Genomic DNA, 27,946 nt, shown 5'->3' with positions numbered 1-27,946 from the left:
ATCACGCAGGGAAAAGGACGTGGTTGACCAGCACACCAAAGATGCAGTGGCTAGGATGTTTGATGCTGGCGAGCTTTACCCTACTCGCCCTACCGGCAGTACAGGGTGTTTGTCCGCCTAGAGACAGGATTATGATTTCTGGCTGGTTTGAGTTTGGACGATCATGTATTGGGTGAGAAAACGCCGGAGTATTTTATCAATTCTTCACTATGTGTTCCCCTTCCCTCTCTCTTCAATAATTTCCTCTTGGGCACTAATCAATGCGATAGCACCATGTTCTTTTTGATATTTTTAGGAGATTCTACTGTTTGTTTATTCTAAACAAATTACACTAAACTTAACCCTATTAAGCCCAAGCTATTTTGACCCCTCGCAGGCCCAAGGGGGGGCACATTGTGCCCCCCCTGTATAACTTTTTTATTATTTGATGTATCATCGTCATATTTGGCACGTGGGTAGAGTAACTCATACTCTACATGACTGTACATTTGAATTTTCACAAGGTCACCCATGGAGGGCGCTATTTACTAAAATATAAAGAAATACATGGGAAATATGCTAAAAACATGATTTTTCTGTATAATTTCTTTATCCCCATTATATATGTCTTATTATAGACCAATCATTTTCATATTTGCCACAAATGATAAGCAAGTGGAATTTTATTATTTGTCATGGTTGAAATTTCTCAAGGTCACCACATGGGGGCGCTATTCATATCAACATAGTGATACATTATGAGACCTGGGATGAAATGTTTGGGATGGGTACATGTATAGTTATGACATTTCATTTTTGCATAATACTGGAATTTTGAGATTGCAAATTGATAATATGATAAACAAATGATATTAGAGGCATAACTTGGCTAAAGGAATCAAAATAACTCAAAATATAAGGGCAATCTTTAGAAAATATTATTGTTTTCAATTATCTCTATTATATCTATTGTTTTATGCCTCTGTCTCATAAAAACAAAGGAAATAATAAGAAAAACTTTCCAGGACCATAATTACTTCAAATTTTGCTCCTTCAACAAATTTCAGCCAAGAAACACCCATTTCATACACTGTAATGCTGTTAAAAGAAATGGGAACAGAAAAAAGATGCAAAATCTGACTGACATGGTTGTCAGTTTATGGTTGCCATGGCAACCAGCAACACCAAATATAGCTAAATTATATATCAAAATGTTCGCAATAAGATTTTAGGAAAAGTCACCAAATTTGGTTGAAATCGGATCAAGGGCGAAGGAGTGGCAAACGAAAATCTGGTAGGGGGGGCACAATGTGCCCCCCCTTGGGCTTTATAGGGTTAATGTTTGTTCTTGAGCTGTTCTGTAATTAAATGCGGTAACTGAAGCAGTGATAACTTGAATGATAAACTAATCAATTTTTTCCTCTGCACATTGACTACACCCTTATATCTTGGTCACTTATTTGTTTCTCATCAATGACTGTATAGTCCTGTCTTTTCGAATTTCTATTGTAGTCTCGCTGCCATTTTCTGTTGTGTATTTCTCTTGTTTAAAGCAACATTACATATCACATATGTTTTGTGCCTATACCCTGTGCGTTTTTTGTCCAGCTGTATATTCCATTTTTTCAGTGATTCGAGTCTGATATTCTCCTGTTTGTGTAAGGGAGTTTTAGGCCAAGAATAAAATGGCTTCACGCAGATTTCACAATTCAATGATTACTTCTAACTTGATTTACACCATTGTTAGACAAATTGTTACACATACTAGTCATAGTGTAATTATTTTTTAATCTTGTTCTTGTCCTTTGTAATTGCTAGGCTATTATGCACAGCATGATAGCGCTGGTAATCCTTTAAGCGTTTCGATCACTAGAACAACCTCTTCTCACCTCAGCGACTGCTGAAACTCACACGCGTCATCCTGTTTGACATGTTGCATGTACATTAAACAACTATAGGCTTCATGGATTATTCATCCACAAGGCATCTCCGCTTGGCTGAGGGTGGGGTAGCGCCTGCCCTAGAAAAAGCTTAACAGGTGTTCGAGTCCTTTTCTCTCCCTTCGCGTCATATCCATTCTACTCTGTCGACATTGCGACTTAAAGGAAACATGTGTGATGTCGTCAAGACGAGAAAAAAAAATGCAAATTCACGGCAAGAGTCAAGTTTAAGACCACTTTTCCCCCACCCCCTTTTCCTCTCTCTCCACTTAATCACAGGTGGATGTCATGCTTGATTGTAAAATTCGTCTCTCTTCCAAGCACGCCTCGGAAGAACAAGATTAGACCCCCTAGGGGAGGCGGATGGAGTCCTTTAAACCTTGAATGCGAGCGGCAGTGTTCCCTGCAGGCTGGAACTTACCCTCCACTCATAATAAAGCGCGCCTACACACACATACACCTATAAACCTATACACACATAAAGACATACATACATACATACATGCACACAAACATACACACACACACATACACCTATGCATACACACTCATAATATACCACCACATTATCATTCAGGCACCTAATCCACATGCGCACAATTTCCACATCATATGTGTTTCTCAAAGTATACCATTATCGACACCTGTGATAAATGTCGATGTACTAACGCATCGAAATAAAGTAAGCATATCCTTTTAAGAAGGCGATTTGGCATCGTTTTTCTATACCATTCTAAATCTAAAGATATTCCGACAGGTGATACACTGATTCATTTGCCCTGGACAATTGAGCCTATTATTAGAATAACTGCATTTCGGATGCAAACAATTATCTCCCGGGTCGTTACGGCGGAACGCACTATCAAATAACTGACGTTTCAGATGGGGAAAACATTCCTTCATGCCTAGTGGTACATATCTTTGTACACACTCTGTTGCCTTAACATGTCACATTTAAAGACTGATGCCACTTCAAATTGTCATTTTAAAATTTCTTGGGCTCGTTAAAATGGCGACGAGCAGATACGGGGACTAACGCAATCACACTTTTCCCTTACCATAACAAAATGCTAGCATTATATAGGTGAAACTGAAAGAAAATAGCATCACATTTTACACTCAAGCACAAACGCAAAATAGTAATACATTTTCATATGTTTACTTTGATGTCAGATTTACCGAGATGTCAGGTTTCCCGAGTTATATCCATGCTAATCATCTAAATACCTGTCTTTGTAAACGCTTTCAGAAAAAAATCAAATGTTAATTCTTATTTCCTTTTTAATTTTTATCGTTTACAATTGTTTTGCTTTGTTTTGCTTCTGGAGGGATAAACTGTAATGTATGAGAGCAGATATTTACAAAAGACGTATACAAGTAAAGGTTGAATTGTCAAAGTTGTAAAGTCTTCTTCCTAGCTTATTAAAAAAGGGAAATTGCTACATTATCTCCTGACGACAGGTATTAAGTGCGACATATTTCATGAGATGCCGATAAGCAGGTGACGGTGTGTTCTCTCTCTCTCTCTCTCTCTCTCCCCCCCCCCCCCCCACCCCCTCTTCTTTTGTCGTCAAATTGTCAAACCGGGGGAGAAGTGATACCCCGCTATACAATGAGGTAAAATTCGCAAAGACGGGAATGTTTTAATGAGGATAATCCGCACATTGCCAGATACCAAAGAGCAACGAAAGTTCATGACTTCGCCTGCCACGGCAAGTTGTGATGAGTAAGGTAAAAAGCTCAAACGCCACTCCCTCGGGGAGCCTTTTGCTGTGCTGACACAAATTATAATTCCAGGGCTTAAATAGGATTCTTTCCGATCTTTTATCATTGTAGAGAGCATCCCCCTCCCGCGCCTTTTCTTTCCTTTTTTTCTCTTGATACACACACACACACATACACGCAGAGCTAATCACACAGCCCCCCCCCCCCCCCGCCCATTTGGGAACAGGATGCATTCTGTGAAATTTCCTCAAGATAAAAGCGAAGTTATGGGCGTGTCTATAATAAAAGGTGGCTCAAGGTTGGATGCTTGAATTTGTTAAAGTATGAATTCAAGTTTGAGTCAGAACTTACAAGCCAGTGACATATCTCCTGTCCGTGAAACATTTTATGCTCTCTTGTAACAAATGGCAAAAAGGATGACACAGTCTCTTCAGAAAAATCTACTCGGTACTGGGGGTAAGAATTATGGGTAAAGGGTAAAAGTGCAAAGAAAAGTCAAGAAAACCCTGTTTTTCCAGTAAACATCTTATCATAGTGAAGGAAAGGTTATTTTTCTTATTTCTGTAGTATTATTATTTGCGTTATCAGTATTATCATATTGTTATATCATTTTTGTTATCAATATCATTGTCATCATTACATCTATCTTAAATTATTAACTATACTGTGATTTAATAGGGACTAATTCATAATACACTAACCTTATGATAAGATACGAAAATAGTGCCACTGACCTTTAAGTCTTGCGTCACTTTATTTTACCGTTACGAAAGCTTGCGCTTTATTTATCTGTCATTCGCTATCACGAGAAGTCATGCTTTGATGATCTCGTCACTCGCTGAATTAAGTTTCTGTTCGTACGTGCTCCGGAGCCGAAACGGGGAGTGGCTCATACTGAAAGATCGGAACGGGTGCAAATTGAGGCATTTTTACTGGGATTTACAACCGTCTGGGATAGCTGATATCCGTTACGACGGAAGCTGTAGACCCTTACATCCATCCCCTATAGCTGCCTTGTGCACAGACCAGACGCTGTCTGTCAACTAGGCGACTAGTATTCGGCGGTCTCTGGAGATGAGCTGGATTGGCGGTAAATGCGATATAGTCCTCTTGCTACGTGGTGCTTGCTACTTCACTGATATTCATTTTGAGGGAATCATGCACTGAGTAGTTAGATCCGATAGCGGCAGCGGATGATAACTCTTTCTATGGCTGTCTGCCCCCTTTCTATCTCTCCCTTTCTACAAAATTAATGCAAACATAATAATGCGTTTCGCAATATCTCTGTGGGAAAGAATACAATGGCCCACAGTGTGTTCTGCGTGTTTGGTGTGTTCACAGTGTATCCACAATGCGTTCACATGGTCGACTTTGATGAACACACTGTGTCGAACGATGAACCGTCTGGTTACACAGTGTGTTCACAGAGTCAACTATGTGAGCACATTGCGAACATACTGACGAGCAATTTATTATTGTTAAAACGGTCATATTTAAGACGGTGTTTCACACTGTGTTCTTTCCAGCAGGGATTGTATACAACAGAAAACCTTCCAACCATATTACATTGTATGCATATGGGACACAAAATGATCAAAACCAGATACTTAGTAACGCATTGACATAACGGTTATAGGTCACTGTTCTTGTTTTGGAAGCCTGAAATGACTCATGAATGTAAGGCTTACTATGCCAGCCAAAGTCCGTAGATAAAAAAAAAATATTGGCAGAGAATTACATAATGTTAGGCAGGTTCTACATCTGTGACAGAAGAAATGAGAGAACCTATCACTGGTTGTTGCTCTATTTTAACCATAAGACATAATGGTCTTTCATAAGAGAAAAACAAACCACACACATATAAGTTTACGTGAGGACTATTGCCACCGATTCCATAGGCCCTACCCATGCAGTCATTAAGGTATAATGGAAGTATGTCCGACTGTCCTGATTAAAAGAAATGGAAAACTAACCAAAACCATCTAAACAAATACTTATACATCTTGTGACCTTATATCACTACAGAATAGAGAACTATCGATTGTTTACGTGCATGACATGTGGGTTTTTTCTCTCTCTCTATTGGGGTTAATTAGCTCAGCATTAGATGACACCATATTTTTTTTTTTGTCTTAATCTGGGAGTATCAAGTTTGTGCGATTGTCATTTGTCTGTGTGAAGTTATCTGCGTTCTTTATAGTAACTGAAATAAAGCACAGACGAAAAGAAAAAAATACATGAACCACAACGTGTCACGAATAATTATATTATGATTGTATAAGTTAGTAATTCTATGGGAAGTTGTGCGAGATTCTTTTTCTCTTAAGAATAGAATGAAATGTGACTGTAATGTTAATTGTTATTGACCTGTGTTAAACCCGATGAGATTGTTGCCTTCGAGGTGCAATAGAAGAACATTTGAGCAATATTTTTGTGTTTCGTGTTGTTAATCCAAGGTAAACCACATGCTGCTGCATTTCTATGCTATCTGTCCATCTGTAAAGACAGATACACTGAAAAAACATTGGTGTTAGATTTAAAACTACGGGCGTTAAATCTAACACCGATCATGTGTCAATAGGAGACCACACCCACATGTGTAGAAAGTATGTTGTGATGATGTTGAAAAGTGTTCACTTGGCACTTCGTGGTGTTAATTTGACACTGCAGCTGGTGATATTTTTGACACTGCTCTGGTGTTAATTCAACAATGACACCGCATGGTGCTGATTTGATATTGCTGGCGTTAATGTCAATGGTATGACACCCGCCAGGCTTCTTTCAATGTGTACATACGTTTAAAAAAAAAAAAACAATTACTTTATCGAAAACAGTAAACTAAGAAACTATTCAAAAAAACAATTATGTGTTTTAAAGTGACACTCGGAGGAGTTGATCTAACACCACAAATGGGCATCGAAAATTTAACACCAGCTCGGCGTTTCATATTTAACACCTGCCTTTTTGCAGTGTATAGGTAGATGGAGACACTGAAATGGGATGACAGATAAGGGAAGCGAAGGAGAAAGTGCAGGGACGTGAGAAAAAAATAAAACAGTTAAGGTAGCCAACAGCCCGCCAACTCACGAGAACCAATGAAAGCTAAACTAGTAATGTTTAGAAAAATACTTTTTTTTAAGTCATTCTCTTTGAGAGGATGAGGATGAAACATTATTCTTGCTCCTATCTGGACAAGATGTCGAAATGATCCTATAAGCCCGACAACAGCTCAATGAACGTGTCAAATGTTCATGGTCATGGACACTCATCTCTTGCTGTGCCAATACCCAAATTGAATTTCATCCTCCTTCTACCAAAAAAGAAAGAGGAAAATGTTTTGTACACATGACACATGACGAATGTGGCTCAAACGAAACATTCTTTCTTCAGATGTGTCGACAGAATAGGGCTCGGGTAGCAATAGCTCGACAACGCGGGCGAATTTCGCGAGGGTTCTTCGGGATACCTGCAGGCACAACTGCGATAATCTTAGCAGATCTTCGTAGAATCCTCGAGGCCGACGAACACCCCCTGACAAAGATCCTCCCCTCTCTGAGTCACATGGGAGAGGATCAGTGTGCTAACACGTCTCCTCCTTTAACCCTATCACGTCCGTCATTTCAAAAGTCCATTGGCTTTGTATGATAAAAGCAATATTTCCAGTGGCAATGACGAAGTTAAAGAAAAATTCGAAGTTTCCTATAAAGCGTTGTTTGAGCTTAGACAGATGGGTGGTTGCCAAAGGAAAAATCTCTAATAACGCATCAAATCTGTCTGGGATTTCTGACAGGATGGATTACGAATAAAGGCTTTAAGGTTTCTGAAAGAATTCGCGAAGACGACGGTCAATTTTCCAATAATACTCACTTTTGTGTCAATGTCACTCGCTTCAAAAGCTGAAAGCTGCCAATGTGCCTGTCCTCGATATTTCTCACACTTGTCCAGTAAAGCTTACGCAGATGAAGAGATGAGCTTATAGGGTATAATTAAGTTGACCAGTTCCCAAACAAGGTGTACACTGACTCATCCATTGTTTAAGAAGCGAGACATGAAACAACCAATCACAGCTGACTATCTCAGTTTGGTTTTCTCCCCTTTATAGCCCTCTTTCCTCTTTTTACAAAACAACAGCAACAAAAACAAAAACAAAACACCCAAGCCTTGAAATTGTTGAGTACTGATATCTTTACATTAGAAAACACGACCATAATACTTGTCCACGTCTTCTTTATATTTTTTTTTCTTTTAAGGGGCCAGAATAAGGAGAAGAGTTTGATTTCAATCGAGGTGAATGGCTCAGTCCCAAAAGAGTAAATTTATGTCGGAAGTGGAGTGGCTTTTGAACGGATTTCTGCTATGCGTCAAACGGCGAAATGGCGGAACGGGGATACTTACGACTCAGCGAGTTGCATATTGAATGCAGCAGTGATGGTCATACTGTTCACAGTGATATTATATTGAGGCTGAGGGCTGAAGGGCAAAACCACTTCTCGTATGATAGATACATTAGTAAATAGGCAGCCGTCTCGTTAAAAGGGAAGTTTCCCCCATGTGTGTTCAACCAATGCAGAAAGTTGAATTAAACAGGGGTAAACGAGAAAATAACTTTGAATTTATTTTGTCATTTTCTAACAAAATTAATTGAGTATCTTTAAATCCTTTTACACTTCTTGAATCCACGCTCGTATTTCTCTTTTGAATAAAGATTGAAGTCAGTAACTGACTAGCTGTCAGGTTTCCAGCTTCTTTTTTTCATCGGGCCAAGCCGTCATAATATTTCTCTGATTGCTATGGCTTTCTAGTGACGCATTGACGTGGTGAAAATATATTTGAATATCAATTGTTGAAATTATGTCAAATACCTCTCTAATGTGCTATCCTTTCACACAAACCTATATCAATGGTAGTTAAATGGATCGTATAGTTTTGGTTGAGACTTAATTTCAGGTTTCTAACATTTCTTGGTGAGATAATGAGAAACCTCTTATGAAATATAAAAGAGCATGTAATTCTATGAGAAATTCAATGTTTATTTTATGAACATTGACTTTTAAATGGCCAAGATATCCAAAAAAGAGCGATTCTAATAAAGTGTGGGACCCACACTTTATTACGATCGTTTTGTTTTACTTTGTTTTTGGATGTTTCAGTCATTCCGAACCCGATTTTAATCAAATAAACTTTGAATTCCTGTTAAAATGGTAAGCTCTGTACTATATCATACGTGTTTTCTTGGTATCTCGCAAAAAGTTAACAGCCCAATTTTCATCTCCACCAATGTCATACCATCCATTTAACCCTTTGTGTGCTTTGAGCGCCGATTTGGGCAGAAAACACCATAAACTTGCAAATACTGTCCAAAATTCCCCGGCACGGAAAGGGTTAAAACGTGACAAGGGTAACAGAACCCAGGCTATACAGTCACTCACTTTGGGGGCTTCACACGTTCAGCAAGAAGCTTTCGAGTAAAATGCCCTGGTGACGGCAACACTGAATCAAACTCAACACATTCCTTTCTTTTCTGGGCTCATCGCTAAAAGTAGGCCCTACTATTTGCATGCATGTGTGTATTTATAGAAGTATATGCGTGTTAAAATAGTGATTAATAATTGGCTGTGATGCGACCATAACTTCCGAAAGCTAGGTGCATGCCAAATGACGTTCTGAAAATACAGAACTCACCCAGATTCATGGATACAGACTCAGACATATGCCTGTTCTAACACTATCTAATGTACGCTTCCATGTGGAAATAAGATTTCCCGCGGAAAAAAGAAATCATCCTCCTTTCTATTAGTGTTGTTAAATGCTTTACTTGACATTAAAGATACAACGGGTAGGTCATCATCAGGAATAACGATAATATTGATTCTTCTGGTCTTCGATGGAGCCTGTTTGACAAAATAATTCACTAAACATAAAACATTCCTAAAAACAGATAAAAAATAGGTAAACTAAAACACGGAATGATAACTAAAACAAATCATTATAAGCATGTGATTACAGCAATACTGATTATTGTCAACAGTGTAACACTTTTGGCAAGGAAAAAAAAAGGTAGGGATTTTAATGGTTGTTCAATCACCCATGTCGGTATTCAAATGCATGAATTGGAATTGAACAAGAACAAGAACAACAACAGCAACAGCAGCAGCAGCAGCAACAACAACAAACAAACAAACAAGCAAACAAACACACTTATGTTTGTGGCAATGCAAGTACACAAGGTGTAAAATCTTTTAACTCATTACTGAGTTACTGCACGTGCCTCCTGGGAAGGGACATAAGTAGGGACAAATGATGCGGAATTATGGCATTATATGCCGTCGATCAACTTACGGCGCTATGAACGATTGCCATTTCATTCAAATACTAGATTGTAAAGGATTACTCACTTTTCGTTCTCCGGTCCTGACCTGATAGTAAATAGTGGAGTGAGCTTGCTGTTGCCAGATATGTTGATTCACCCACATCTATTCACTGACAAAGATTATTTGTGAGCCTAAATATGATTCAAGCTTTGGACGATCACCAAGTTTTTCTCTTTTTTTTTTTTTGGTTATTAATTAGTGAGTCACCAACAACAGTGCAGATAAGGTATAGCATATGGGATGAATATAAACACCTTTTCATTGGTAATTAGTATGATTGTGCACTTATATTCTTTGTTGAAAGGGAAATAGAGAAATTAGATGTAAGACATATGATATTCATTGATATTCAATATAATTTCATACTATATGAGCACGTACATAATAATCATACCATATAGCCCATCCGTATATCCGTGTAAACGTGTCTGTATACTTTACATTCATAGAGAGCGACCATGCTGTTCTGAAGAACATCGTTATTATTTCAACATAAGATTAAAGGTATTTAATTAAGATCAAAGGTATCGTTTACCTTTGGCAGCAATGATTTTAAAAAAGTTCGAGTTATCACATTTGATGCATGTGTGTAGGTCAGTTGTATCACAAAACATCCTACCGCACAAACATATCACAATAAAGCCTAAAGTATAAGGAGATATCTCTATTACATTTTCTTACTATAAAACTGTAGACGGTTTAGTCTAGAAACAATTTTATAGTAGCAATTGTTCACATTTTGTATATCTAACAATACTTAACATTGATTATACTGACTTACATTTTTACATTGCTTGTTTCTATTCCTAACTCACAATTTAGGATATTTCGATTCACTAAAGCTGGGTTTTTGTTTCATTTGCAAATGGTAAATAATGCCTTTAAGAGACCCATAAGATTAAATGTTTTTCGTTCCATTGCCGCTCACATGCTGTAACTTAAAATCTGGCCTCCTTCCAGATTACAGATCTTGGCTTAAGCTTCCCTAATATTGATAATCACTTCAATCAGCTTATTCAGATACTACTAGTATGTCGCTATTCTGGAGCGATAAACTTGGGTCATCTTGAAAGGTTTACATGCATATGATGTTTAAGTGCCTCCCGCTACTAGATTGCGGAAACCAGGCACTGTAGTGTATTGAGATTGACCGGTGAGTATTGAATACCTTCTCACCTCAAACGACACACTAAAAAAAAAAAAAAAAAGGAGTGCAAATATGTACCCCTAGGGGTACAGATGCTTGTCCCTATACAAGGAACCCTAGAGGTACTCATCTGTACCCCATACCATCCCTTTAACTTGATTGGATCTTGATGGGAGAGATGCCACAAGAGCTGAAATGCTTTCAGTCTGAGTCCATAATGTGATACCAAATACTATCACTACTGAAGGAGTATCTCTGAGAATTGAGGACCCAATGTTGATGACATTTTTACCGCTCATTCAGAAGCAAGCTGTAGTTGATACTGGGACAAATGGAAGAGTTTCTTCTCTTCTTCTCGTTCGTCCCTTCGTCTCCCTCGTCATCTTCTCTATGTTTCTTCTTCCTTGTTCTTCTTCTTCATCTTGTTCGCCGTCTTCTTTTTTTATTTGTACTTTCTTTCTTTCTTCACATTATAGGATTCTTCTATTTCTCCTCCTCCTTGATGTCCTGCTCGTCTCATCATCATCATCATCATCATCATCATCATCATCGTCTCCGTCCCCCTTCTTCTTCCTGTACTAAAATCCCTCTAGATTTCTTGACACTGGCGGTGTCAGAGTAATTATCCATAAAGTATGAATGGCACTCAAAATACGGCATATAAATAGACCATAAGCACGACCATGTTCGGAGGGAGGTGAATATGCCCGTACATATATAATCCCCACTTACCAACGTATATTCTCTGTCTGTCATCGTGGAACAGGCCTAGTTTGATTACCACCGACATTGGGAGGATGTGAAAAAGGTTACGAGGAAATCAGTGATAGAATGCCTTCCATCAACTTTCACCCAGTAACACCTCTGCACCCCCTCCCAACTCTCACCCACTATGCCTCTCCTCTCAAAGTCTATATCATGAATGTGTGTTTTCCTCTGTTTCTTACCTTGATTTTGTTGTATGTCATGCATTAAGTTTCTTTTATTCTTTCTACTTGTTCTTAGATTTATCTTCTTTTTCTTCCTCCTCCTCGAAGTTCTCTCCCACTTGCTTTATCCTTCCTGATTCGCTCTCATCTTCCATCCTCTTCCCATGCTCTTCCAACACTACCATTGCCGTCATCATCATCATCGTCATCGTCATCGTCATCATCATCACCATCATCGTCGTCGTCCCCATCCTGTTCTTCCATTTTAGGCTCCTAATTTCTTCCTCCGTGTCCTCCCAGTCTTCCTCTTACAGTATCCCTCCCGTGGAGACCCAACTGTCATAATTTCTTAAAACTGTCTCCGTCAGTCAAGCGCCGCCAAACTCGAATTACAATAATGACTTTGATGCGCTCTTAATTAACTATTTTGGTGCTAATCCGAGCACGGCGGTGTCAACCTGATAACTTGATCTGTTCATCTTTCTTGAACGGCACACCACGTGACAAGCCGTAGCTGAGGAAGTAACGCCCTCCTCGACGCATTCTCTACGACCTCCGGGTTTCTATCTTGTGTCGGAGTCAGGGCTTGTATGGGAGTGGCCTCAGACAAGGCTAGAAGCTGTGCTGTCAAAGAAATTATATGATTGTTACTTGGAACGTTTTTGTTTCTTCCTTTTTATAAGATAATCAGCGCTAAAACATTGGTAAGAAAAAAAATGTTTCGAAAAAACTATAAAGAAATACAGTGTATAAGGTAATGAATCAAGTCTATGTTGCAAATAAGGGTAGATCACGATGTCCTCTATCTGTTTCTTCAGTATAATGTTCACAAGAACACCAAGCAAGTAGGGCCTACATCTCCAAATCAGTTTCATTGCTACCTCAGTAACAATCATTCTAACGCTGGAATAAACAATAACAACAGATGGTCATACTACATGCACTCGGGTCTTACATGCAGCTAGAATGCAGCCTCACAAACCTGAACGTGCATGTTGATGTAATTTCACAGAAGTATCCTGATTAACCATGAGAACTATCATTAACTGTCACTAATCAATTTGCCTCATGACAGAAATTTAATCCTAGCGAAGACACCCACGGCCGACTGTCAATGTCCCGTGTAATTTGTTGTCACTTTAAAGCCCACCTCATTTATCGGAGTGCCATAACTCGATCTTAGCTCCTGTTTAGAACATCATGTGACACGACTTCATGACTCTGTCAATGGACGGGATGTTAGAACTAATGAGCGGAAGATGCTCACTCTTCTGTGTTTTTTCCATATTGGTTTTGGTATTGGCCGATAACACTAGTGACGTCATATATCACGTGAATGAGCCTCGTGCTCTCGGGAGCATCCGGGTCTCGGGAAACGTTGCGTCATCTCAGAACGTAAACTTCATTGCGAGATTGGTTGAAGTCTGTTCTCAAAACGTAAGACGGAAGAACAAAAGTTTGTTGTTGTTTTTTACCTATCATTGCAGCGAAATTTGGTGCAGTTGTGATTTGTGAATAAAGTTCCAGAAGAAACAGCGGCAATGACGATTGGTTTTTTTTCAATTCTATTGCAGATTTTTCGACAACATTGGAAGATACAAAGGTCCGAGTTTCATTTTATACTTTCAATGACAGCCAACCATTGTGGCAATAGGCGTAACATCCTGCTCATTCTAAATTAGTACATCGAAAGAGGTGCATTTTGATGAGAATGGATAAGACTTTAAAAGGTTCCAAGGAGAGGAAGAATGGCTGAATCATTCGTTTCAATCCCAGTCAGATTTCTTTTTAATGTTGTTCTTTCATTTACAAAATAAGAACATCAAAAATAATGTTCCTTCTCAGACAGGCTTTATTGGTCGATCTTTAGGGGCGCGTCTTTCTGTACCGGGCAGGACTAAGTTTTAAACAATGGTCACGATGGTCTAATACAGTGGACACGACCCATTTGTAATTTCCACCCAATGTCCAAGGCAATCCATTTGATTGTCTTCTTATATAGGAATACACTGTAATTGTTCTACGATCTGAGTTTTTGTATCAGAACTCTTTGCCAAGAGTATTCGGCGGGCCCTGGTAATCAAGCAGGAATCTAGACAATGCGAAAGGGGACTTCAGCCGGGTTTTTTTTTTGTGAGACATTCTAGGGGCGACCCAAAGAACGGGTATCCTACTATTCCTATGATTCTGTCAGAGGCATGAACATTATACTGACCAATCCACTCTTACCTGCACTTGACCATTTGAGTCTCGGCCGATTTGCTTTTTTTCCTGGTACGGTAGTACCAGGCGAACATATCAATTATTCTCATAATCTTTGAAAAGATTGACAATAAACTATTCAAAAACTCTACCACAACAACCACTACCACAACAACAACGACAATGACGACGACAACAACAACAACAAAAACACGACAACAACAATGCCACAAGCACGCACACTCACACGTTCAAACACACCTACACGCACATGCAGTCACTCAGACCAAGGAGGTACTAGGCAAGTACCTCCTTGCTCAGACCAGGAAAGGGGGCTATAATTTAAAGGGATAAATCGATGAATGTATCAGTTGTGTTATATGGAGGCAGACTAAGAAAGCTACTTTGATTGCAAATGAAAGTAGGGTGCCTATAATCTTGCTGACTATTCTGCAGGACCCTTTACTTATCTTGAAAGGAAATATCACAAATTTCTTGAGGAGTTATTAAAGCCCGACGGAGGGCTGAGATAGATGATCGAGGTGCATTGAACAGAACACAGGTGTATGATTACTCAGGAGTGAGTCACACCTAGGAACTGAAGCTCCTTGGTCCCTCATTATCCAGACTCCTCGCAAATACCCCGTGGTCACCGTATCTCGGTATAACATTCTTCAATACACAAGGTAAAAGTGGGCTAGATTCCCCCGCAACAGTCAAATTTTCCTCACAATAAAATCAAACTGAGCGAGGCAATTCAAAACAAAGCAAAACGATTAAGGTTGTAAAGAAATCAGTGAAATGCATTCGTTCTTTGCAGTTGCTGACTAGAGACTATTAGATGTCAATTCCACACGTGCAACACGTGGGTTTAGAGAACTACCTTCAGCCAAGGAGGTACACGTATCACCTCCGTGCTTCAGCATTATTACTGTGGAGAATTGATCACTCCCACTCGATCTGGTAACCATAGCAACCAATGTTGAACATCGGTTTGGCACGAGATCTTGTCTCCGGAGTCTCGGATCTTATTATTCATTTTCCGGCCTTCTGGATTCATTTCGTTCTCTTCTTCCAATGCCCCCCCTTTTTTTTTTCTCCTGTGTCTCAAATTCTCTACCTCGCAGGATCACACGGCTTGTTCTTCATTTTTCTGGTGGTGGTTGCCTGCCTTTGATGATTCAACATCTAGCGCCTGCGACTGATTGATAACAAATGGCTTTTATACTTCTATGAAAATGAGAGAGAGAGAGAGAGAGAGAGAGAGAGAGGGGGGGGTGGGCCACATGAAAAAATGTCACACATTTAAACGTCTCCTCGACATAATATTTTCAGAGTTTCCTTCCACATCAAGAGATAATCGAACCCATCGTGTTGCTGTTCAGTAACGTTCCTGACATTAATCCGGCATACTGGATCTGTCACACACATGTGTACCTTGATAAGATTGATATACCTTCAAAAGTTGTCGATATTCAACAGTATCTCTTCCACTCGATAATTATAAAGCATGCTGCACTTACTTTTTAGCTGTCTATCACCAATGGTGATTGCTGTGGTTGCTGTTGGCTAATGGCAATACAAAGAATATTCTTTTACGCGTGCTTAGGGGTTCTTCACTGGGATAGGGATTTTTAGAGAGACAAGAGGAAAAAAATCATTAAAAAATTCTTCCGCTGTCAAGTTGGGAGGTTCTAAAGAGCAATGATGTGGCAGTCGAGTCACTAGCGGGACAACTTCCGTTATCATAGGGATTTTTTTTTCTTCACATAATTCAGTTTTGAGCTACAATTACTGAGACGGTATATGGTAAAGTACAGCACAATATTCCAGACTGCTGTAGTGCCGTCACAGCAACTACAACTAAATTGGATTGAGTTGAATTCATAGCGAAAATAGGCAACGGTTATAAGCATGACATATTTCTGGTAGCCCACCCTTCTTTCAGGGGCCATTTAAGGATGAACTCTTCTCTGCAAATCCATCAAATTTTGACAAAAATTGTCACTGCAGACTGGCGATTGGCATTGGGGCGGTAATTCTCTGTGGTAACAAATCATGGCATTTCGTAATTACGTCAGTTAGCATCGGACTCGTCCATTTTTAGCATCACGACAGCTGTTTTTAGACACTGTTTTATAAATTTGATCAACCATGCAGTGCAGCAATGCAAATGGAGATGATGTTGTGGCTCAGTGGATATCATTCTTAAAGTCCAAGGTTCGAATCGCGTGGTAGCTGCAGCTGTGATGCCCTTTTAGCAAGGCACTTTCCCCTCAATGTCTCATACCTCCGGGTGGGGGGGGGGGAGGGTTACAGCTGCACTTCTCGTGGTTAATTCAATCGAAGCAGTCATTGCTCCTCCAACGACTACGTAAAATTAATGTTATAAAGCATAATTGAAGCTGATTACTAATTTACTGGTGTAATTTTTCTTAATTGCTTTGCGAAACATGATCCAAAGTGACACTATATCTGCCACAGCGCGCGATTAATCTACATGATTGAGCTTGAGCCACTTTAATCCTACTGTATTGTGCTTCCATAATCTTGTGTATCACACTGTATATTTGTAAATGATCAAAAAGATCACTGGATGTTGGATATTTTCTGTTCCATCACGAAAATGTATGATGTGAAGCTCTCTTCATTATCTCGACATAATTATCCGCTACTTGAATTTCTAAATTTGAGTTTGTGTTTTGCCTGATTATTTATTGCCTATGAAATAAATACCATCCTTACCAAATCTGCAGGGTTAATGTCCATTAATCATGCATGCATGGAACGTGAATGTGTAGCTCGACACCATGCACAATGACATGATGTCAACCTGACAAGATGGCCTCATTGGTAAGACGACACTGAAGTCTTGGACATGTAGGACACTTATATTATCATTCACTCGATCTCTCCCTCTCTCTGTTTTCCTCTCACAATTTCATTTTATTCTATCTTATTCTGTCATTTCTTAGAATCTCGCATCGAATCAGGATGAATTTTCGCGAGGCAACGTTTTTCTGCCAGCGCTACGGGGGCTCCCTCTACGCCCTCGACTCGCCGAGTAAGAACAACATCATGCTGAGCTATCTGACGACGGTCTTTGGCAATGGGAGACGACAGAAATTCTGGACCGGTTACTACAAGGCGGAAAACGCCCTCGGGTGGAGGTGGACGACCGGATCCACGTCTCAGTACACGGACTGGGAGCCTGGCAAGCCGGCGACGAGTAACGAGGCCCTGGGAGCCGTCGCCTGGGGTGGCACCCACTATTGGAAGCACACTTGGCAGGACGAGCCGCTGAGTGCGTCATTCGCCTTCATCTGTCAGGCGCCCGCCATGAGCGCCAGTGGCCAGCCGTACCCTCCGCCTACATTCCCTCCTATCCAGCCGGCTAATCCAGGACCATGGCCAGGACCTGGACCCAATACCCCCGTGAATCCTGGCCCAGGTGCAGGACCAGTCAACCCAAACACTCCCATCAACCCTAACGTTCCCATGACTCCTGGAGCAGGACCAGTTAATCCAGGCAATCCTGGCGTTTGGCCAGCTGGAGGCACGCCCAACAACCCCGTGGTACCTGGCACGCCCCTCAACCCCGCGGTACCTGGCACACCCAACAACCCCGCGGTACCTGGCACACCAAACAACCCTGGCATACCTGGCGGCGGTACCCCCAACAATCCGACAATTCCCCGTCCCGGACCAGGCGGTCCCGCCGTGATACGGAGAGGCTACCCTCAACGCTTACAACATTTGTTAGCTGTCCCATAATGCATCACCACGATATGTATAAAATATTCCCCGTCACTTGCCAAGGACATGTGATAGACACTGCCACATAATATACGTTGACATTGTATGGATCCCGGTTTTCATTAACCACTGAACACAACGCAGAGGGGATGACATCTGTCAAGGCCGTTATACTTAACTTTTATCAAGTTCATTTCATACTAGATGAAAAAATAAAGAATAGTTATCAGTGATTTCGCTTCGCGTCTGTTCAACAAATAAACTGTTCCTTATCTGGCTATAATACACTTTCATAGACGTAAGTAGCGATCTGTTTACTTCAGTCCAACTTTCCACTGAAGGGTCTCAACGTTGCTTAAGTTTGCCGTACCTTGTGAAAAAAAGGAAAAAAGCCAGAAACCACTAGTTTTGACTCAAAAGGGCATATAAAGCACCTCATATTACATAAAGTTTGCCAACCTATATCCCTGAAAATTTTGAGATTCAATCAGCTCCAAAGGCACACATCTGGCACATCACTCTTTCCTTTTTTACGCATGAATGAAGAACCCCGTGCAATACGTGTAAGAGTTGTAAGTCTTTCGATTGTATTTTTCTATTCGTTGTATAGTGTACCAATGAAAATGAAGATATTGTTATAAAGAATAAATGTTATGTACATACTCAGTGTACAAAAAGAAATGATATACGTTTCTCGTGTCATGCGTCTTGGTATCCGTATCGATTCTTCACTGGTTATATCCAAAGAAGATGTGTTGATAACGATAACGATTTGTTGTGTTTCACTTGTTTTTGTCTTGAGGGGGGGGGGGGTTGTAATAAGAATCAAACGCAAGGAAATTCAAGACGAAGATTATATGAGCAAGTGTTTGCCTTTATGGTTCAAAAGAAACCTTGTTCTCGTAGAGAACGATACCCTACTAAATCTAATTTGGAGATTTCGATTTCTTGCTTGACTATTTAATACCTACACAAAGTGCCCGAAATAATGGCCCGGAGATTGTACATTTTCTCATATAGGTCGTTCAGTTTGTGATTCGGTGGACAACCTGTTGATATACACAGAAAGTAACGGTGCCACAAAGATCTCAAGATTAAAGGGTGAGTACAGTTCCCAGGTCGAGGTGAGGATTTAGCTTTTTACGTTTTGCGAGATATTCAGAAACCACTCTATGAGATGTCAAAGAGCATGCAATTCTAAGGGGTATCAAAAGTTTATTTGATGAAAATAGGTTTTAAAATGGCTGAGATATCCAAAAACAAGGTGAAACAAAGAGATCCTAATAAAGTTGTGGCATGTCGCCTTTTATCATTATCACTTTCTTGGATATCTCAGCAATTTGAAAACCAATTTTCATCAAATAAACGTTGAATCCTTTTTAAAATTACATGCTCTTTCATATTTCATAAAAGGTTTCTCATTATCTCATCACTTAAGAATGTTCAAAACATGAATCCCCACCTCAACCAGTACTGTACAGTCCCTTTAAATCTAAAGCTGCCTGAATTAAAAATGATTGACAGGCATCAATGTAAGGGGTCTTGTGTACAATTCTTCTATTACAATGGTAGTTCATTACTACTGATCATGCTGACGGTTGAACATTGAATTATTCTCTTTTTGTTTCATTTGCTTCCTTTGATGTGAAAATGTGTTCTTTGAAAAACAAACCAAGAAAGTTCCGATTGACTCTACCGCATTTATTTCTTTTTCGATATACCATTCTACTATCTACTATCATCATCATCATCATTTATCATCTTTCAGTGCAAATTCATCTAAAGTCTTGGAATAAATGACAGCAATTGAAAGTGTCAAACAACTTATGAACGTGCATACAAGTAAAACCTGACACACTGATGTGAGGGACTATCTAAACAGCATTATTGAGTTAGCTATGTTATAATGTGCAGTCCAGAAAATTAATAATTTTATTAGAAAAAACGATTGTATGACGACTGCGTGACAACGCGAAGGAATGAACATAATGCATTATTGAGATGTTACTATTAGGGGGAAACACAAACACGAATCCTGCCTGTTTGGAACCGCTTTGGGCATAGAATCCAAAGGATACGAGCAACCTCCTAACAGCAGTGTATCAACGTAGGTAGTAACAGTGTCAAGATTGTTCACCAATCGGAGGTTCAACGGGTTCATATCGGTAAAGGTAATAAAAAGTCCCGTCAATCCAGGTCCCGCACCGCATAGTCTTGGACGGTGTACAGTTCTTGTATCTTGACATTATAAATAGTGGTCTGTTCACCTATGATCAACCAAAGAAAAGCTGATCATCATCACCAGAATAGGCTAGTCTTTGTCTTTTAACCCGAAGAAATACCTTGACATACAGGGTTTCTTCACAACTGTCGGAAAGGCTCGGTTAATTCCGTCCGCAACCCGCTATATAACAGATGATAATTATCACGTGAGGAAAACACCGACATCATTTTCATCTCCTTTACCTGCATGTGCTTCAGAATCTTTAGGAGTGCCTTTAGTTTGGTCTCTTTCTTCCTCGTTATCGTCCTCGCTATCGTCCTTGTCGTTGTTGTCTGTTCCAGTACCGTTTATGTCAACGGACTTTGGGAGTTCGCTCCCTTTTCCAGTGATGGAGCTTGTATCTTCCGATTTATCTGCACTAAAAGAAGATGAGGAGCCCGTGCGATCGTCGGCACTAGGTATGGACGCAGACGATGAGGGCGCCCTGACACTTTCGTTCGTTTTGCTTTGTTGACCGCGGTTTTTCTTGTAACTTGTTGAGGACGTACTCGCTTTACTCGGGGACGATTTTCGAGAGTTTGAAGAAAATGTTGTCGAGGAGTTGCTCCCATTACCTGAGCTCTTAGGAAGAGTGAGGGCTAGCATGTCACTTCTATTATTGATACCTGAGGTTTCCGATGGTCTATTTGCTCTTCTTGGGATCTGATGAATGACTCTCCTTTGTGCTGCAGTGCGTTTGTACACTCCTGCCCTTCCAACGGGCACACTGCGTTTGGTTCCGGGAACATTTTGCTGGTAACCAATCGCGGGAAGTCGTGTGGGGGCTCTACGACGACGCGCATTATTACGCGAATCCACTACATCTTTTAAAGATGGCGTTTTCCCCAAGTCGGGTGGCGTATCGATAGACTCGATTTCTCTGACCACTTGTACGATGGCGCGAAATTTCCAATGCAGTACATCATAGTCGTGCTGCGTAATGCTTTCGTTTTGCTCGTTTAGGAGTCTAACCGATTCGATACCTGACTGTAAAGCCTTAATATCTCTTTGCAGTATGTCGGCGCGCTTCTTTTCCTTTGAAGCTTTGGCGCGCTGTGCAACCTTTCCCCTTTCATTGGCCTCCTTTTCTCGCTGTGACTTGCTAAGCTGTTTCTTCACATTATCTAAAGCTTTCTGCAACTCAGCCATTTTGTTTTCACTTTGTCGAAGAGTTCGGTTTTTCTTCGCCTGTGAGTCGATGAGTCTGTAAGAAAAAAGGAACAGGCATGTCTTGATATCGATAGCAATGGCAGAGGAGAAAATACAACTTTCAATTGCCCGATGATTCTTTGATTTTAAGGGCAAGGGAACAACAAAAGTCTGGAGATGTATGCCACCAGTATTTAATCAAAATTGATGAATGAATAAGATATAGGACTTACGTTGGGCCGGTGTTATCAAACCGAGAAGTTTTATTGAAAAAGTGTAAAGAACATGCATTCTCATAACTCACATGAATTGAATAGAAAGCACTCATAAGGGAAAATCGTAATCTAACGGGGAGGGGATAATTAGTTCACCAATCTCCATCTTCATCGTCTGCACATCATAAAAAATCACAAAAATTGTAGTGAAGATTGCAATCTTTTCACACCATTGCAAACGTGGCTCCTTTATCTATGCGAAGCCCTTTAATGAACATTGTATGGTAGTTTCCATCAAAAAAATAAACGAACAAACAACTCACTTACTCATAAAGTTTGAAACCTTTTTTTTTTTTTGAAAAAAATGTATAATGTTTACTGTGATTTTTTTTCAGGGCAAATGCATGAACAAACAAAGTAAGCCAAATAAATAAAGCGTATTTAAGTTATCAGTACATAGCTTAAAATAACACTTCTTTGAGGAAGGATACCATAACTGACAAAAAACAAAACAAAACAAAAAAAAAAGCATTGATGACATACTTTTGCCTCTCCATTTTCACACTCTCCAAAGCCTGAAGGGATTTGGTGCGTTGTTGCTTCAGGCTCCGCCTCAGTTTTTCCGTCTCCTCTTGCACGTTCCTCTTCGCCGCCTCCCTGGCCTCAGCCTCCCGCCTGCTGGCGTCCTTCTTCATTTTCTGCTGTAACCTAGCAACGGATTTGGCGTGCCTAACTTTCATGTCCTCCATGACTTTGCGCAGCTCGTGGAACTTTTTGGGATAGCTCTCCAGTAGAAGCGATACATCGTCGGGCAATTTCGGGCCGACAACCCCCTGGCTGACTGTTTCCGAGCTATTTTCGTCATCGTAGATGTTTCCGAAATTGCCCGATCTTTTCACATCAACAATCGATCCATCTTTGTCCTTTGAAACGGTACCCGAGTCCGTCTTCGGCTGCTGCTTGCCGACGCGCGGAGAGGTCGCTGTTGCCTCCTCTTTTTGTAGAGTGGAATCGTCACTGGAAGAAAGTGCCCCATTCTGGATCTTTTGAGCCGAATGTTTGTCCCAATCATCCCTGCCTTTCTTTTCCCTGGCCACATAGTCGTCGAGGCGTCGATACGAGTCTTTGAAGTCCTTGATGAGAGCCTTGACGTCCACATGTTCGACGGAAGCTAGAGATAAAAATGAAAAACGAACACAGTTTGACAAAACCGTTGTAATATTACAGTTTCGTGTCATAACGTTTACTGTCATGAATAATGATATCAACTAACTTTTTTTTTGGTCACTATACAGTGTACATTTCATGACCATAACGCACATATTCTAAATACACCTCCATTACATTTTCAGTATTTTTTCTCGCTTTCATTGTAAATATGGAGATTGGGAAAGTGGATAATACCCATATGGACTTACAAAGTAACACGTGCAAGGAATGCCCCATATTATGAATTACATCAGGTCGATCGGGCTAGCGGGTCTGCGCTTAGAGAACAGCGTCAGTGCACATCTACTACTCTTGTTCACGTTGTACGCATATAATACACCATGCATACACAAAGGGAGTGCAATGAGAAGGAGAGAATCTGAGGGAAGATAGAAAACAAAATACGAGAAACATGTAAAGAGAGAGAGAAATTGAGATAGGTAGACAGATAGATAGACAGGTACGATAGATAGATAGATAGATAGATAGATAGATAGATAGATAGATAGACAGACATATATAGACTGATTGGTGGACGGATGTAAAGATAAAGAAAGAAAGAAAGAAAGAAAGAAAGAAAGAAAGAAAGAAAGAAAGAGAAAGAGTGAGACAGAGAATATTTTGTGCCCGTCTTTAACAACAAGACTTTAGACATTGCGATGTTTGTTAATCTATTGTGCTGTGCACCGTTTTATTCCGCGACTCATTTCAGGCGCATATTTGACAACTCGATTTTCGTCACCCGGATACGAAGCCAAAGGAGAAGTAAGAATTTCGAAGACAGCCGAGTAGGATGATCGGTGAAGAACTGATCTAGTTAGTGCACCATTTATTGTAATCTCTTTGATTTGAGTTGGTACACATGAGTCGGTTCATAGTTCTGTGATTTATTTTCGTCTCTAAAACAATAACATTATACACGCATTGATTACGCCGAGTTTCGTACTCCGAGTCTCGTGCAAATCAAATCCAGTGTGCAATGTTCAATATGCTGGCATACCAATGTCTTCAAATGGGAATGTCCCAAATGTACTACAGTATAATACTAACGATTGTTTGATAATCAGCCTTTTTTTTTTCTTAGAATAGTGCATCGATATTCTTGCGTAGTAGTAAAACTGGCAATGTATCTCAACTGTCTTTTACAAACCTCAGGCATATGCTCTGTGGTAGTCAGGTAAACCGGTTGTCAACGAGGAATGCAATGCCATGTCATTTATATACTATGCTAAACCGGTCTCTGCTATGTATTGAAGTGAGCCCGTTTCGCAAGGTATCAAAGGTGTTTCGAAACAAGAATATTTCCGAGTCAGCTAGAAACAAACTTGTGTCCTGCACTTGATATTTAGTTAACAAAACAATTAAGGCGACGATTGAATACTTTTGTATGTTATAGGAACACGATTACGTGTTGTACGAAGACTTAAGAGCTAAAGTATACGAAACAAACGAACAATCAAATGAATGTCACTAATTTAGCGAATATTTCGTTTAGCTGGAAGTCGGAAACTTATAAGGTGGGTTGTATTTGCAGGTTGATTAAAAAAAAAGAAAGACTGCTATAGAATGCTTTTAACAGTACCTAATAATCATATTTATCATTATCAATATCAACATTATCATCATCATCATCAATATCTATATTTATGACTGTAATATCATTACAGTCATAAATATCACAAGTATCCAATGTCATCATAATTATACTAGTTAGGCAATAATTGCCATCATTTTAGTACAATTGCCAAGGGAATTGAGAATATTTTGGCGATGAAAAAATATGCTATTCAATGTTGACAAAATTTATGACCTTCCCATTAAAGTAGTCAGAGTATAAAGGTTATATTATTTCCATAAAAGATGTTTCCATACGATAGTAGCATCTCGTAGCAACAGCCAATCAAGAAGCAGGATTTTTTGTTTTTTCAATTACCATGACATTTGCCATTGCAGCAAGAGTTGCTGTCATAGCAACTTCTTTTTAAAATGGAATTTGTTCCCAGGTGACATATCTCTATCACGATTACTGATAAAACTAGAAATGTCGCTACAGCAACTGGTTATACCCCCGCCAAACAACATTTCATAAGCTTTGGTCAAAACAACATTTCATAAGCTTTGGTCAAAAAACTGAGGAAGTAGTTAAATCCGCAAGATCTTTCCTTGATCTTCTGCCATTAATATGCCGTTACCATGGCAACGTACTTTCGGGTACTGTCGAAAAATGCGTCTTGCACATCTACAACCAAAGGCACACATCTGTACCAAGTTTCATGGAAATTGGGCAAAAACTGAGGAAGTAGTTTGCAACACAAAATTTTCCATCATTTTGGCTCATAATATGTGAGCTGTTATCATGGCAACATACTTTTTGTCACTGTCAAGAAATGTGTCACGCTGACCTATATCCTAAGACAAACATTCAATATGAATTCCATGAGAATTGGAAGAACACTGATGAAGCAGTTTTGCCATGAAGCATTTTGCCCTATATTTTACCAATAACATGCCGTTACCATGGCAACGCACTTTTTGCCACTGCGGAAATATGTGTCTTGCACATTAACATATTCAGATGAACATCTGTACCTAATTTCATAAAAATTGATCAAAAACTGTGGGAGGAGTTCGCGACGCAAGATTTGTACCCATTTTTGCCCATAATATGCCGTTACCATGGCAACGTACTTTTGGGTACTGTCAAAAAATACGTCTTGCACATCTACAACCCAAGGCACACATCTGTGCCAAGTTTTATGGGAATCGGTTGAAAACTGAGGAAGTAGTTCGCGACGCAAGATTTGCAACGGACCGACCGCCCGACCGACCGCCCGACCGCCCGTCCGCTGATTCCTATATACCCCCTTCAAACTTCGTTTGGCGGGGGTATAATGAAAGGATGAAAGCATAGCTTTCCACAACTCGTTTCCATTACAGTACAAAACAGGTGAGGATTGGGAGTACATATAATGTATTTAGAATTTTTACGTCAAAATCGGTGTGAAAACACAATTGGGTGTTTTCTTTTCTTTTTCCCTTTTTTTTTTCCGTAGCACTCGTTACTCGAGACAATGATTTCAGCAGAGCACGATGGAGAACGCAATCAGATAGAACGATTTCAATAATTTCTTACCATGGTCTTTCTTTGTCGTCTGCTTCACTGCTCCTTTCTTCGGTGGCGCGAACATTTTTTGTGCGGACCGTTTCTCCAGCAAAGACGTTTGATAAGTCAAGACCAGTTTTCGCACGCTTCTAATATCAAATTACTTACAAATCCAAAAATTGTCATCAATATTCTACACAAAATCATTTGCTGCCATCACCTTACTGGAAGACAGATAGGAAAAATCACTTGATATCGGGTTGTGAACAATTACATGCAGCGGAACTGCAAAGAGCAAAACGGTGCCGTATGTTCAACCGCATGTAGTTGCTTAGCAACCTTTCTTGTGTGACAGGTGTGTACTTGCACCCAACGCCTGGTTAAGTCAAATACGAGATTTCAATGTCAACGCTAGCAGCGCATTGTTGACACAGCGCATTGTTGTCCGAGTGCATGACGTTGTCAAGTTCCTAGCTACATCGTGTATGCATTCACACCCGGACATTCGCAGCAGGTACGTTGATCCGTGATTCACACAGAGAACTATTACTTCTTCTTTTTTTTTTTCAACACGTCTTTAATGCTTTTGTGAAAAACAATAACAAAATAAAACATTTGAACTACATGTACCAACGCGCCCATATCAAACGAGTAAAGACAATGGTTGTGAAGCTTGTATTGAATTTGCAGTGTCTGTGAGAAGAGTGATGTTCCAGTTGGATGAAAGTGCACAAGAGGAGTCATTAAAACCAGATGGCCATCAACAATCTTGTGTCTGCGCACTGCAAAATATCTGAGCAGTCTGGCTACGGCATATAATGTGACGGAAATATCAAACCTTATCGCTATTAAATGTATGGCTCTGCACGAGCGCTTTTCTGATTAATGGCCTGTATGATTAACGAGCCATGTATGTCTATAACGACTGATGACATCAGTATACAATAACATGCAAGTCTTGCTCCATTTATAGCGCTCATAGGATCAAGGAGGACCTCCATACTTGCAGGTACAATGTATCAAAGTTGCCTTTGTTTGTTGAGCCTGAGACACGACGCTCTATAGACTCCCGTCTCGAGGGCTTTTTTCACTCTCACACACCGGACAAGCTTTTCTCACGCCTAAAACAGAACAAAACTAAACAAAATAAAAACCGAAACAAAAAACAAAAACAAAAATAACTTAACAAACATTGATTTCTAACAACATCGACCACATTCAAATGTCTAGTTCAGTGGACAGTCTTGTCAAACAATCTAACTTGATTTTCCCTCTGTTCTAATAATTATCCTTAATGAAAGGAGTAGGGAAAATCTAGAATAAAATAAAGTATTATTTGGAGAAACTGGTGATTCTGCCCAGGTTGTCAACTGGCTCTGTTTAAGATTATACAGTGCTGTAGAATGAAGCTATTTATGTATACGGTGTGTAAATATGTATCATATTTGTACAAAGACAACACAACTACAAAGAGATAGAATATGTATTAGATATCATGAAGGTCAGGTACAACAGAGAACACAAGTTCAGTACTTGGTATAATGTCATAACTCATCCATTTCTTTTGATTTATTCATTTGCATTGTCCTCAACCAGACAACCCTTAACAATTCAGAATTCACAAAAATGTCCTCAATTTCATCTGAACACATTATGCAGAGTGCCTGAGATTGAATACCATTAACCATGTTTCATACACACCAAAACCGCAATCAGAAAATAAACTTGAAATGTATCATACTACAAGTATAGCATACAGTGCGAGAAATAAACAAACAGATAAACAGTAATCTAGAATCTGTATAATATATGGAGGAGCAAGAAAATGGCTATTTAGTCGCTTCTGTACTTGAAGATGGACGGGAAAATAGCTCTGTACACACTATTACACACATCTACCATGTGGACGTGTATGTTCACTTTGACCTAATTAGAAGCACACATAGAAAATCAGCAAA

General features: G+C 39.8%; 1 protein-coding gene across 1 annotated transcript; it reads left to right on the top strand.

Annotated features, from left to right (window-relative positions):
* Nucleotides 1-41: 41 nt before the first annotated feature.
* LOC139742305 (C-type lectin mannose-binding isoform-like) lies at nt 42-18,067 on the top strand. The gene is made up of 3 exons (XM_071652884.1): nt 42-172; nt 17,269-17,825; nt 17,874-18,067. The coding sequence occupies exons 1-3, from the start codon at nt 42-44 to the stop codon at nt 18,065-18,067; spliced, it is 882 nt and encodes a 293-aa protein (XP_071508985.1).
* Nucleotides 18,068-27,946: the final 9,879 nt, after the last annotated feature.

The sequence above is a fragment of the Diadema antillarum genome, unplaced genomic scaffold (assembly GCF_040938485.1).
Source record: "Diadema antillarum isolate AM-2024a unplaced genomic scaffold, OU_Dant_1.0 seq00000995_RagTag, whole genome shotgun sequence".
NCBI classification, from domain to species: domain Eukaryota; kingdom Metazoa; phylum Echinodermata; class Echinoidea; order Diadematoida; family Diadematidae; genus Diadema; species Diadema antillarum.
The sequence above is the reverse complement of the archived record's forward strand: the minus strand, read 5'-3'. Positions and strand labels throughout refer to the sequence as shown.

Coding starts and splice junctions, on each gene's coding strand:
- LOC139742305 (XM_071652884.1), top strand. CDS start 42: ATGCAGTGGCTAGGATGTTTGATGCTGGCGAGCTTTACCCTACTCGCC. Junction 173..17,268: donor TTTGGACGATCATGTATTGG/GTGAGAAAACGC, acceptor GTCATTTCTTAG/AATCTCGCATCGAATCAGGA. Junction 17,826..17,873: donor AGGACCAGTTAATCCAGGCA/ATCCTGGCGTTT, acceptor ACCCCGTGGTAC/CTGGCACGCCCCTCAACCCC.